The sequence below is a fragment of the Dermacentor andersoni genome, chromosome 3 (assembly GCF_023375885.2).
Source record: "Dermacentor andersoni chromosome 3, qqDerAnde1_hic_scaffold, whole genome shotgun sequence".
Classification (NCBI taxonomy): domain Eukaryota; kingdom Metazoa; phylum Arthropoda; class Arachnida; order Ixodida; family Ixodidae; genus Dermacentor; species Dermacentor andersoni.
The window spans coordinates 64,666,084-64,679,935 of record NC_092816.1 but is presented as its reverse complement, the minus strand read 5'-3'; the positions used below and the strand labels follow the sequence as shown (position 1 = coordinate 64,679,935).

The 13,852-nt window shown below is 46.2% G+C and overlaps 2 protein-coding genes across 2 annotated transcripts in view; one reads left to right on the top strand and one right to left on the bottom strand.

Moving 5' to 3' along the window:
* The window catches only part of LOC126546191 (ATP-dependent DNA/RNA helicase DHX36-like), an 87,049-nt gene that overhangs the window by 26,076 nt on the left and 47,121 nt on the right, over positions 1-13,852 (bottom strand). The window contains exon 16 of the mRNA XM_050194340.3: positions 13,706-13,823. Within this exon, the coding sequence (XP_050050297.2) occupies positions 13,706-13,823 (118 nt within the window). The remainder of the gene's footprint in view (positions 1-13,705; positions 13,824-13,852) is intronic.
* On the top strand, positions 579-3,244 carry LOC126546292 (ankyrin repeat and MYND domain-containing protein 2-like). The gene is made up of 2 exons (XM_050194471.3): positions 579-1,563; positions 1,959-3,244. The coding sequence occupies exons 1-2, from the start codon at positions 580-582 to the stop codon at positions 2,334-2,336; spliced, it is 1,362 nt and encodes a 453-aa protein (XP_050050428.2). The 5' UTR covers position 579; the 3' UTR covers positions 2,337-3,244.

The following is a 13,852-nucleotide window of genomic DNA, read 5'->3' as shown; positions in this document are numbered from 1 at the left end:
AATGTAAAACTGTCCCCGTTTGTGGGACTTGTCAACAGATAGTTAAATGCACAAGTTAAATAGACAAGTTAAATACACTAGTTTACCGTGTCTTCTCTGCAAAGAAGTTAGAGTAATAATTTCTTCCAAATGACCAACATGCTATGATGGAAAACTAGTACTGTGCTACATTCACATTGCACACACATTCATAAGTATTTTGACAGAATTAAAGAAAGTTAGGAAGAAATTGCTAAATGTAATGTTACTCATCAGGAAAGTATTCAAGTAGCAGGATATATAAAGCGATAAAAACGCTAACTACATTCTAGACGGATTGCAGTCAGTCGCTATGTGCGCGGCAAAGCCGACAGGTCAGGGGCAATGAGTCCCATAGCAACCCATGGCCTTTGCGATCGGTACCATTGAACTATCACCCGTACAAAAAGTAACCTCTAAATATTCAAAAGGTCCTTATTCAAACATGCCTTCTACACATAGTTCTTGCTTTATAATAATTATGTTTCTTACAATAATGTGAAACCACTGCAAAATGAAAAAAAACGACTGAAGATGAACTGAAGGATGATGATGATGATAATGCGCGACTCGCAACAGCGCCTCTCAGGGCAACGCCGCCGCAGCGAACAACATTCCAAAATGGCTCCTCCGGCGAAAGGCGAGCTCTCCGACGCCGAGAAAGAGCTGTACAAGGCTATCCAGGCCGGCGATGTGGCCGAGGCGCGAACGCTGGTCAACCGCGTGCGAATCGACTGCCTCGACGAGCACGGGATGACGCCGCTGCAGCACGCCGCGTACCGCGGAAACTACGACCTCTGCAAGCTGTTCCTCGAGTGCGGCGCCGACGTCAATTCGCACTACCACGACTCCGGCTACACGGCGCTCATGTTCGCGGGCCTGGCCGGCCGCGCCGACGTCGTGAGCCTGCTGCTCGAGCACGGCGCCTCGACGACCACCGTCAACTCGCTGGGCCGCACGGCGGCGCAGATGGCCGCGTTTGTGAGCAACCACGACGTGGTGGCCATCATCAACAACTTCCTGCCCCGAGAGGAGCTCGAGTACTACGCGCGGCCCCAGGGTCTCGAGAAGGAGCCCAAGCTGCCGGCGACGCTGGTGGCCCCGCTCTACCAGCTCATCGTGCGCACCAACATCCACCCGGTGCGCGTCGCGCTCTACCTGCAGCAGAAGCGCGAGCTGATCGACCAGTCGGCCAAGGTGGAGCGTGTACTGAACCTGCTCTGCGAGAAGCAGATGAAGACCACCAGCGCGGAGCCCAACGAGATGCTGGCGCTCAAGTTCCACCACCTGGCCTTCCTCATCAGGACGTGCTGCAAGTTCGTGCGCGACCGCGCAGCGACGTCCAGTGGCAACGCCGAAGGAGCCGGCAAGGACAACAAGACGTCGGGCCTGCTCGAGCCGCTCATCAAGACGTGGTTGCGCGGCCGCGACGAGGACGACTTCCCCGTGCTCCTGGAGAAACTGCTGAGGCAGTCCGTGCGCGAGTTTCCCTACCACGAGTGCACCATTCTCCAGCAGCTGGTGCACACGCTCTCCGGTGTCGAGGTGAAGAACAATCTTCTCGTTCATTCTCGTCACGCGGATTGTGTTGCGATTCGGCCGTTTGATAGCGCCGTCGTATTTTTTGGGTGTTGCCGTCCGGTTTACCGTTCTCGACTCGGGGAAGATTAGGAGGTGCTGCGCTGGCAGCTTTGCAATTGGGTAGTTTTGCCACTCCGCCGATCTTCACTAGTCACTGCCTGGGGGCTCATTCATGTGTGTTCCTTTTACTTCCCCATCGTACTACAAGTCAGTAGTGCACCAAAAGTGATTGCTCAAGGCATCAGCACACCTGCAGCTAGGTGACGAACGCATTTGTCCAAATTGCTCCTAGAGTAGTTAGTCTAGTGCCCGCTGTTCACTACTGTGAAGTTATACGGTCACTCTTCTCTCTTATGCAGGTCGGAAATGAGCCAAGTGCTATCTCCATCTTGGCCGAGGCCGTGCGTGGCCAGAAGGGGTATGACCAGGGAGCCTCGTGCACAGCCTGCGGCGAGCCCCAGGCCGACAAGCGCTGCTCAGCCTGCAAGTCTGTGCAGTACTGCGGAGCCCCCTGCCAGAAGTTGCACTGGTTCACACACAAGCGCCACTGTGCCCGCCTGGCTGAGGAATACCAGAGGGCCCTGGCCGAGAAAGCGGCTGAAGAAGAGAAAGAGCAACATGCGAAGGAAGAACAAACGTCGACGACCGAGGCATCCTCAAATGGCTGCCCCGATGAGTCCACCAACACCCAGTCAACCAGTGAATGTGCGAGTGCCACACCCATAACGACTGCTTGAAATCACCGCATCTTGTTGAACGAGAGTGTCGGTCAAATTAAGGATGCCGCCACATTGTTTTTCACGTGGGGAACGGGATGAAGTTGTGGCCAAGCGAAGTGCACTACTGTGAGATGCAGAGGCTCAAGATACCCCTTGCAATGCATTTGCTCGTAGAACACCAAATGCACCCTGTTCAGCCTGTACACCATGTGTCATCACGCTTATATTTAAAATGCATTTCTCTAGCAAACTGAAGTGAAAAATGGTCTATCCAGGCAGCTGTTTTTATCTGCAGACATTTGTCATGAACTCTTGCCATCGCAACATTGCAGTTTCCTGTTAAAAAGCAATTTATGTTAGACCTCCAAGCTGATTTCGTTTAGAACATTTACAGTTTAAGGTAAATTACAGTTCAACAGTTTAAGGTAGGCAGAAAGTGTTGCATAAGATAATTATATCGAAAGGAAAATGTAGCTTCTTTTTTAATTGAAATTTTGGACTTGCTATTGAACATATGGTCCGAAATTAAGAGCTTATATTTAGAACTTCTTAATCACTACTTAAAAAGCCCAACGCAAGCAAACGCACAGTGCGATACATGTAGTCATCCCTGAAAAACCTGGGTGGCCATATGGAGGCAAGTGTTCATTTCTGCAAAGACCAGTGCTTCTAGTCAGGTGTTGTCAAGCTTATGTATGTTCATTTTCCAAGCCACTGTAGCTCTCAAGGTCCACAATCACAGAGTGCAATTTTCTTTCTTAGTGATACTGTTATAGCAACTTTGCATTCTCCACTCTGCATGCTGAGCTCCTGTGCTTAAAGAAAGAAAGAAAGCTGTGTTTTTCACACTTGGCATTATTTAATGAACCCTTTACTGTTCAGTACTGTAATGCTGTGTTTGCCTAAATAAATGTAATCTGACTGTTGCTTGGATCAGTTCCTTTAGGTACCTGCTGATTTTTGTGACCCAACTTAAAGGCGAGTTTCAACCTTTGGTCTTGCTGGATATATGCCTCCTGCAGTTTTAATCAGTCCTCTCACATCCCAATACGATCCTCAGAATGGCATTATAAAGAAGGAACATTTCAAACAAGTTGATCTTGGAAGGAACGTAATGGAAATGCTGGCTTTAGTGTGCTGGCAACACTGAATTCCTGAAACACACAAGCTTGTCACCACATGCACCAAACAGCCATGTATAGACCTAATGCAGAAAAGTGCTGCCATCTGTTGATGACTCAGCACCGCTAGCATCTTGAGCATCACTGGAAAAGTGTTAGCAACTGCTGTGGCTGTTGCTTGCGAGTGCTTTTAAGAAGCTGCTCTACTTTTGTGAGTGAAAAACATGTGGATTGATATTTTACAGTACTAGGAAGTAGAAGATTTAAGCAGACTTGAGGTCATGATTCACCTCTCCCCTCCCCCCCACCTTTCAGTATAACAATAAATAAATTCAAACAACAAAGTAGTCTTTGTGGTGACATTCAAGTCATACTTCACAAGTTCTAGCATGTTCTCGCTATGTATTCAGTGTTTTAATTGCTGGTAAGTGAGGTATTACAAACATGAGCACATTACAGGTCTGTTATGAAAGGAAAGAAGTGCAGTTTTTTTTTCTCTGGTTTCCGGTCATAATGATTTGCTGAAAAAAAATACTGCTTATCTAATATCCTATTGCAAACCGAGTATGCGTGCTTTTTACAATGCTGCGTTAGAAAATGTGGAACATCACAAAATGTACTTAAATGCCCTCAACGCTTGAGGGTAGGTACTAGGGATTTTATAGGGTAAAATATACTAATTTGTTTCTTAACGGCAGAACTTTATTGAGCTGATCCTCTAGAGGGCCTATTCCGATTAGAACAGGGACAGCCACATTTCTTGAATCAGTGTCCATTAAGTGACCAGCCCTCGTAGCTGCTACAAATGGTGCACGTAACGTAACCTGTGCAGGTGGGATCATACCTCCTGGCTTTCTTAAATCACGATGCATAATATGCTTTTCAGTGTGGGGGCACTTGGAACAGCTTTAATTTACACTTGCACTGATCTTAGAAGCGCCATCAAATCGGGTGCAAGCTCTAGCAAGAGCACATGTACAGGAGTTCTGATGTACCCGTTTGCCCAGCAAAAAGGCCCATCAGAGGAGGGTGCAGTCACATTAGCAAAATATTGCTGTCTTCAGTCAAAAAACATCCGTGTAAATGCATAAGTAAAAGTCTACTTGCATGGTGAAAAAATGCATAGCATGCTCCCCTACACTAAGCACAGCCACATTTTTATGCTGCCTTCAAGTTAAGGCGAAAGCCTCAGATGACTCACGGGTCGAAAAATCCAATGTCTGCCATTATGGCACCTAAATTCATAGGGAGTGAAACCCTCTAACTTTGATGTGAATCAAACCCACAACCTGTAGAGTTGAATAAGGTGAAGCTAATTAACACTGTTGCGGCTTGAGGTGGCGTTAGGGCAAGGAATCCACTATGCCCATCGATGAATACGTCCTGTAGTAGGAATGAAGGAAAAAGGAGTTATATTACATTAGTTACACAGCTCCAGTTACGCAAGCCTACTAGATGCAGGAGCATCTTTAACGTCCGAGTTCACATCAGGACACGTCGACCCCACTGCAAGAAAGGTATCCGCCTTTAATCCAGTCGTTTTCCCTAGGTGAATCAACTAAGGAATCTGATGACTGTATCGCGGCCAATTACAATCGTCGAAGCGGTCGCGATACCCTGCCTATGAGATCGCACTGCTCTGCGCCGCTCCACCTCTGGTAGTATGGAATCGGTGACAGGATAACAACATGGAAATCCAAAGCCGGATGGTATGAAATAGGGGACAGGTTAGCAACCTGGGAATCCAAGGTCAAAGCTGTTTGCAGGGTAGCATTCAACGTTGGCCCTTTTCCATCATTAGTTCAGACTGTCAGGTAGTGGTAGGGGCCTTTTCTGGACCCGTCAACAGTCTGTGTAAACGCTACGTTGACTTCTAGATAGGTGCTGATGGATGGGTGGGGTTGTCTTGTGGCAAACGTCTTTATACCCTTGGCCATGTTGTGACGTAACAAGACCCATGACCTTTGGTGTTAATTAGAGTAAATTAGACCATCAATTTCTTCATAGGAAACTGCGAAGCCGAGGTGAAGAAGAAGCATCAGCACGACCTGTAGTGTTAAGGCACAGTTAAGATAGAGTTAATTAAGGCACTCAAACCAACAGCCTTTGGTGGTAGCCAAACCTACTTGGAGATATGGACGAACCAGCCATGTCTCCAAGTTGGATTCCAATTGACATCGTGAAGGTCGAGAGTTGAACCCACAACATTGGTGTGAATTACGGTGAAGTGCATCAAGGCAATCGAACTCACGAGCTTTGGTGGGAGAAAACAAGTAATACGCTCCCAGTGATGATACCGCTGCGCCGAACTGCGCCGAAACGTGAACACTGCTACATCCTGCTACATTTCAGCAAAATATGGTAAATCTGCGCCCACCCTGCGCCGAAGGGTGTGCTCCGGTCCAGAAACGAAACTAATTAATCGAGTGCCGCTTATGTCACCATCGACAGCGGCATCGCTTGAGCTACCGTACTCGCGGCGCGCGCGGCAATCCGAGCCAAGCCAAGCCTGATGGTGTTGCTGCTGTCATCAGGCCCCGCACACTCTCAAGTTCAACAAATGGCCACAGAGGGCGAAAAATCAATCGAGGCGCGTTTCAGCGTAAGCGCGCAAGTGGAGCTACTGTAATTTGGTCGAATAGTTTAATTTGTGCTTTCTCTGCTAGAGGCGCTGAACATGCTGAATTTTTTAATTTACACAAACCATTGACATGAACAATCGAGGTGTCTAAGGATGCTTTTTTACCTCAGGCAAATAGGCAGTTGATTTTCTTTTAATTTGATTGTTGAAGCTGCTTTTTAGTCATAGCGTCAGGGTTTTTGTGCTCGATTAACCACCGACAGCCGACAGCCTATTGGTATCTATGTGTTTCCTGGCCGTTGGCGTTCGAATACTACGGCGGTAAAACATTTTCGAAAGCATGCTGGTTTCGTCTGCGAGTCATTACATAGACTTGCTGTAAGAAGGTCTACTCTTGGCAAAGAATAGTGCTTCATTTTGTTTAGGCATTGACTATCATAATGAATACGGCGGAGGTTGAGGGAGTACGCTTGAAGGTACGTTTTTATGCCGTTGATCTCCATAACACCGTAAGTACGCGAACCGATGTCGCAGAACACCCGATGCATCATTGTGTTTTCTCCGTCATTGCTTGTTTGCTGTATGCCTACTAATTCTTCATTTCTTCAAGTGTTGTATCCTCATTTTGTCCTTGTTCTCTTGTGCTTCACTTACAGTATGTCGTTCCGTCAGCTGTAATGCGCATTTGCAAAACCAATACGTTTGATAAGACGCAGTGGTTATCATAATTTCACTACACATGTATTAAGCTGGCACATATGGTTCAGATACAGATACCTGTATGCGAACTTGCACGACGTTGATGCGGAGATTAGGATAATTATGACACCCATAAGGAAAAGGCAGCTGACGGCCGTATAAGCTGTTGCGTTCTTTCCGCCAAACTACCCGGCCTGGTAGTGCTGTAAAGATGCTGTATAAAAGTGACACGCGGTGACAGGGAAATTATTATACTTAGCAGCCGACCGTACGTTTTGTAGCTTAGGTCTTCTTGTGCGTTTGTGCTACCCTTATTAATGAGCCATCTCTTGACTATGTTCTTGACTATGTAACCGCGTTTGTGTGGATGCGTAGACGTGTGCTTTTTGTTGTACTTGTAAAATGCAAATAAAATATTTTCAGGCTTACTCAATCTTTGGTGTCGTGTGCATTTATTCCAGTCGAGGCCATCGTGCCATCTGGGAACCGCATTCTGTCAGCAGCCCTACACGAAATGCAACAGCTGGAGCGCGGCGGCACTACTCGGGATGCCCTTAAAAGTCAGTTCAGAGTGTGCCTTAACAAGATATGACTCAGCGCTACATGTATTCTGCTGCGCCTCGATCGTGCTCCCGCCAGTTTGGTTGCTGTGTGGCAAACGTAGCGCCTACATAAATATGTAGGCGCTACGTTTGCTACACAGCAACTAAACTGGCGGGAGCACGATCGAGGCGCAGCAGCCAGAAACCCAGTAAAGCCACAGAACACCTGGTAAAGCATGTGCAAACCTGGTGAAGCGTGTGCAAAACCCCGTTTCCATTTCCTGTTGTACAGCGCCACCTGTGGTCACATACTTTAGTTCACGACGCCACCGCTACGCTTATTTCCGTAGCACTGTGGAAGGTACAGTTTCCCTTCTCTAAGTTTGTATAGGTGTTCTGTGCTGTCATAGAGTTTCCTATATGGCTGCTGTTGGGCTGCTGGTGTGGTCTTTGCGGCATGCGGTCGCCCTGAGTTGGATGTGCTAGCCCTCATCGTCGGCCGTCGACTTCGCTATGGCGCTTGCAAAGCTGAAAGGTTGGTGCATCTATCATGCATTTTGTATTGCTTAAGTTTGTAGAGGCATAGCCAGCACGTTGTCTGCTGCTGTTCTATATGTAAAAAAATGTGTGCCAACAGCGTAGGCAAGAAAGCGGCAAAGATGGCGGTCTGCTGTTCAGGAGCGATTGGCGTTCACCGCACGCGCTTCTTCTGCCTCGGCGGTTCGTTGGCGCGATTTCAGGCGTGATGACGGCTGCGCGATGGGGACTAGCGATGAGTTTGGGTCGCGTGTGGGGAGGCGCGCGCTCGTTAAAAAAAAAAAAAAAGCGGCTTGTCTGCCGAAACCTCCTCAGGTTCAATATTTCACGGACGGAGGGAAGGTTCAATCAAGCGACCAGTCGCGTAGGCCAATAACAAAAAAAAAATTCGTATCTTTAACGTTTTAATTCCGCGCCGTTCTTGTAGCTACATATTAAGGCATACAGAAAAAACGTTGCTTAACTTAGTGAAACTCTAGTCGCTGTTTTCTCTCGGCGACGTCGCCCTGGGTGGTTTCAGCCGCGCTGCGATCACCAATGCTCGTCGCGTCGTTGCTCGCATACATACAGCTACTGAAGATGCCACGTTAGCTTGCTGTAATGTCTAGTGCACGGAGTTGAGCGCTTTCTACCTTTTTATTTGACTGAAACATGCCTGCGTTATGCTTTAGAACTTATAATTTTAGCTGTTTGCGTGAGCTATTTCAGTCAGGACTATGGAACTGGCATGCTTGCTATGCCCGAACTTGCATGACAGCTAACGTATCGTGGCCGCTCGCAGCAATGATAATGCAAGCTGTTCACGGGGGCAGAAAGAGTTGAACAGAAAGGGAATCGAAAGGGCACTCAATAAAACATCGTGCCTTGTCTAGCGTCTCGGCGGGCCTCCGTTGTTTTTCTGCCAGGTTGAATTTGGACTTGTAGGCTCTTGCAGGACAAAGGTTGAAGTGCTAAGCTAAGAGATGAAGCGATCTTGATAAACATTTGCGCATGTGAAAGAATTAGTTTTATTTCTGGTATATCGTGTAATGCTAAAATGTCAGTAATGAGCAATTTAACCTTTTCTTTTAGCATAGCGTAAATTGCATTATTTAGTAGAAATGATACATTGCTTTTTTTTTGTGCAGGCCGCTCCACCAAGTTCAATCAGGACATTCTTCTCGAGACTGACCAAAATGGTGACAAAATATCACTGTGGTGCCGTCAAGCAAACGAAGCAACTGGCTTTTGTGTTTTGTGCGACAGCAGCATTAACTGCAGGCAGCACGGCGTAACGGCTATAAGGCGGCATGCCGCCACAAAGCGCCACATTGACTCTGCCAATCAGCACCGAGACGCTTCAGGTGTCCTACAAAGACCGAAGACTACTCAGTCAACTCTGGAATTAACAAGCCAACGAAACATTCCACTGAATGACCAAGTGACACACGCAGACACTTTTTGTCCTTGGTATGACACTAAAGGGCATTCCATATTCATGGGCAGACACAGCAACTGACTTGTATCCAAAAATGTTCCCGGATTCAGAAATAGCCAAGAAATTTTCCTGCAAGAGGTCCAAAACCTCTTACATTGTTTCTGACGGCCTGGGTTCATACTTCAAGAAGCTTGTGGTCGACGAGCTCAACAAGGCAGACGTGTTTTATTCTATTGCCATAGATGAAACCCCTATTCCAGAGCAAAGGTGCCAGCAGCTTGATGTGGTGGTTAGATATTTCTCTGACAAAGCGCAGCAGGTAGTAGTGGAGCACCTGCAGTCGTACCGGCTGGGTTCCGCAACAGCAGAAATTTTGGCAGGTGAGATCCAGAAAGCAATGATGGACCTTCCGCAGAAGAACTTCATTTGCTTTTTTACCGATGGTCCAAATGTAATGAAAAGCTTGAAGAAGAAAATGCAAGAGGCTTACCCGAATATCATCGACTTAGGAGAGTGCTGCCTGCACAAAGTGCACAACTCGTTTGCTCGAGGATTGAATGCCTTTGGGTCGGACATCGAAGGGGTTGTGATAGATGTTTATTACTTTTTTAAGAATTCAGCTGTGCAGAGCGCAGCGATGAAAGCGAAACAAGTGACACTTGGTCTTCCTGAAACTGTATTTTTACGCCATGTGAGCTCAAGGTGGCTCACTTTGGGGCCTGCTGTTGATCGCTTGATAGAGCAGTATCCTGCTGTGAAGAAAGTCCTGTTGTCAGACACATCCTGTCGCACAGGAGGCCAGTTGCGTGAACGACTGAGGAAGGTGTTCTCTGACAAGACCTTCTATGCCAAGCTCCTCTTCATTAGGAACGTTTCTGAAATTTTTGTTTCATTCCTATCACTCCTACAGGGAAGTGAACCACTGGTGCATCGACTCTATGAAGAGATGGTGTTTCTCGTTCAGAAACTGCTTGGTCGCTTTATGAAAGCCGAAGCTTACCGTACAGTTAACGGCAAGGACTTGCCACGTTTGGATGTTCATTGTTCTGCAATGTGGAAGGCTGTTGTGGAAGTTGGTGGAGACACAGAAGCAGCTATGTCCCAGTGGGAACCAGCCCAGAAAAAGGCTTTTCGGTTGGGTGCACGAAGTTTCTACTTAAAAGCCACAGAACATCTGCTATCACGACTGCCCTTTGGGAACATGGCACTGTGGAGCCTACGTTGCCTTTCTCCTAAGGCCAGGGAGGAGGAGTCATCAGAAGCTGAAATGAGGTGCTTAGCTGCAAAGCTGCCTCAGGTGATACAGCCAAGCGAAATCTCAACCCTGATGGATGAGTATACAGTTTTTCAACTGGAGACAGTTGAAAGTGCTCCAAGGGTTGATAAATATTGGCAGGTCATCTTTGACTTAAAAAAGAGTGATGGCTCGCACAAGTATCCACTACTTAATAAAGTGGTAAAGGCTTTGCTGAGCATTCCCCATGGAAATGCAGATGTCGAAAGGGGTTTTAGTGAGAATCGTAGACTTCTTCATGACAGGGCGCGGCTAACGGTAGAGAGCATCAATGGGATACGTCATGTTGTGTCCTATGGCAAGCGTTTCCATAGTGACCCCAGCCGTTTCAGCATTACGCCTGAAGTTGTTAGAGTTGTGCGAAACGCAAAGAAACTGTACTCTGAACGCATTGCTTCTGAGGAAGAGCAGTCAGCGAAGCGGCAACGCAAGGCAGATGAGGCAGGCTCGAGCAGCGGTGATCAAGCAGACCTTCAAAAGGAAGTAGAAACCGCAAGGAAGATGCTAACAAATGCTGAACTTTTAATTAGCCGTGGCCTCAGGTCAAAGGACTTTGCTGACATTGAAAGTGGCAATTCTCTTCTGGCTGAGGGCAAATCTAGACTTGCAGTGTCCCTTCAAAAGATGGCTGATAGTAAAAGGAGAAAAGTGGCTGCACGCACGTGAAGTACTTTTCCGGGGTTTCACAGTAGTTTTGTGGACACAAGCCTGACTGATGTTGAAACTTGTGCGAATTTTCTTCATTGGACTTTTTAGTTGGCAGTTTATTAGAGCACATAACCAGAATTTTCTTCATATTTATTGTTGTGCTTCTGTATATTCATAATGTCTGCTTAAACTTAGAAGATATGTTTTCATCAATGGGGTTCTCTGTCAAGGTACTATTGTTCCCGCCGTAATATGTTTAGGTCCGCACAGTTAGTCATGCAGTTTCACTCAAGTGAGTGTATTCTGTGCATTTTTTTTTCTTTTTTTGTTAAAGGTTTTTTCGCTAGTCAAGCTGCTTCACTCATTGCTATATACACAGTTAACTAGTCCTGCTGTTTCACTGAAGTGAGTGTATTCTCTGGTATGTTTTGTAAAAGGCTTGTTCTCTAGTCATGCTGCTCCACTTGGCTGAGTGTATTGCTTAGTTTTGTAAAAAGGTTGTTCTCTAGTCGTGCTGCCCCTCATTACTGGGTTCCTTGCTTTATTATCAACAAGGTTTGCTTGCTAGTAATGTTGCCTCACTAGGATAATTGTATTCCTTGATTTGTCTCGTAAGAGGATTGTTCTTTAGTCACGTTGCCTCACTATTTTGAGTATTCCTTTCTGTAAAACGTTTGTTCACAAGGCGTGCTAGTCCCATGAGCATATATTCATTTCTTTGTTTCATAGTCACATTGCCTCACTCATGTGAGTGTATTCTATTTCCTTTGTGAAAGGCCACTGCTGCGATATTTAATCATGAGGATCTGTTCCTGTGATCTTTCCTGTACAAGTACGTGCAAATATTTGCCCAAGCTGCTGTGATAGTCTTGTTGCCTTAAGACATTTAATAATAAAGTGCAATAATTGTATATTTACACATTGTTTGTCTGACAACTTTAGTTAAAGCTAGACTAACCGGTGGTATTAATAATTAAAATAAGTGGCGTTTGTTAAATTTTGGCTATGATAGAACACCACTCAGCATTTCTTGCTTTCCTATTGCTTGCTGTGAAAGCTGCACATATGTTTTGCAATTGTTTCAACAGACACCCGCTTCGAACGCTCGTTTTACTGCTCCGAAAAGCAATTTTGCCTGCTCCGAAAGCGCCATTTTACTGCTCCGAAAGCCCATTTTACTGCTCCGAAAGGCATTTTTGCCTGCTCCGAAAGCCAGTTTTACTGCTCCGAAAAGCATTTTTGCCTGCTCCGAAAGCTGCTCCGAAATGGCCAAGGCCAGTATCATCACTGCGCTCCTTAAAAAATTTACACCCTTTGGGGCTTGTCTTATCCCACAACAATAATCATCATCTGTCTTGCCCACATTTCCTTTCTTTAACGCTACGAGCCCGACATTTCCAAGTCACGAAGGGCATGTGCGTTACCAGCATGACATAGCAGTCTCAGAAGGAAAGTAGCGAATGCAGCATTTTTAAGAAAGGAAGTGCAAGCAAGGCAGATGACAATTATTGTTGTGGGACAAATATACACCGCAAAGGGTGCAACTGTTTTAAGAGTGTAGGAAGTAACAATGCATTCTAATAAAATTCGCAAGTAATGTAATGAATTTCTTGTGAGTGCGCGGGCTTCTGCTTTTCTCTTTAGCGTATGCTAAAGTGACAATTTTTTTCACCGTCAGGACAGTACAACATGCAGTAGACAATGTTTTAGCTCAAATCAAGAGGACAAAGTGGAATTGTTCAGGTAAGTGCAGAACTGACAACCAGTGAAAGATTCGATGTGGCACTGACCTTAGGAAATCTCCAGGCACTGTGAAAGGGTTAAAGGGAGCTTCGAGGAAAGGACACTGCCCTACAGCTGGTGACTAAACATCCACATTTTTTACAGTGATCGCTATTTGTCCTCCTTCCTACCCTAGTCATTTTATTGTCTCTGCTGGGACCAGTGTCCGTTGCTGCAATCCCAAAATGCTTTGCGAGAAATTTACAAATAAATAAAAGAAGAGATTTCTTGTCTTGTGGGGATTTGAACAGCGGACTAGCAGACTAATAGATGAAGATTCTGCCAATGCCACAGCACTGGAGAATATCGCACCTTGAGAGCACGATCGCGCCAGTACCTGCTAAGATTACCTGACGCCCACTTGACTTCTACAGCTCTATAGTCGATAAGAGCCAGCGTCAGTTCCTCAGCTTCGCAGTTGCAGAGGCCATGCAGAATTATGCTTTTTCATCTACATGAAATGACAATTGCATGCATCTGCCTCATCTTCACTGTTTTCTTTCAGCTTCTCCTCATGGTTAGTGGATGACGCTGACATTATATTGTTTGGGATGAGAGGAGGAAAAAAAGCTGCACTGCTTCACTTTATCATCAGGGAACACAACTTCTAAAAATGAATATAGCTGGCACTTCTCTTTCCTCTCGAAAGCAGATTGCTCGCGTGCATCTGCGAATGTTTGCTCAATGGACACCATGCAAAACACTTTAATGCCTACTGCCACTGCTTCGCATTACAGGCAAAATGGCATTCCTTTTATCAGCTTACCTTGATCTTGAGAATTAGTGTTTCCAGTCTGGTCCGAAGCATCTCTGGCAGCTGATAGGCCTCGAGCTGAGACTCTCTCCAGGAAGTGTACAGCCGGTAGCATACACCAGGCTGCACTCTGGTACAAGAACCAAAACAAGTGCCCAC

Bases quoted from the DNA above. Each gene is read 5' to 3' on its own strand.
- LOC126546292 (XM_050194471.3), top strand. From the start codon at position 580: ATGCGCGACTCGCAACAGCGCCTCTCAGGGCAACGCCGCCGCAGCGAA. The intron at 1,564-1,958 runs GTGAAGAACAAT...TCTCTTATGCAG, and splicing joins ACACGCTCTCCGGTGTCGAG to GTCGGAAATGAGCCAAGTGC.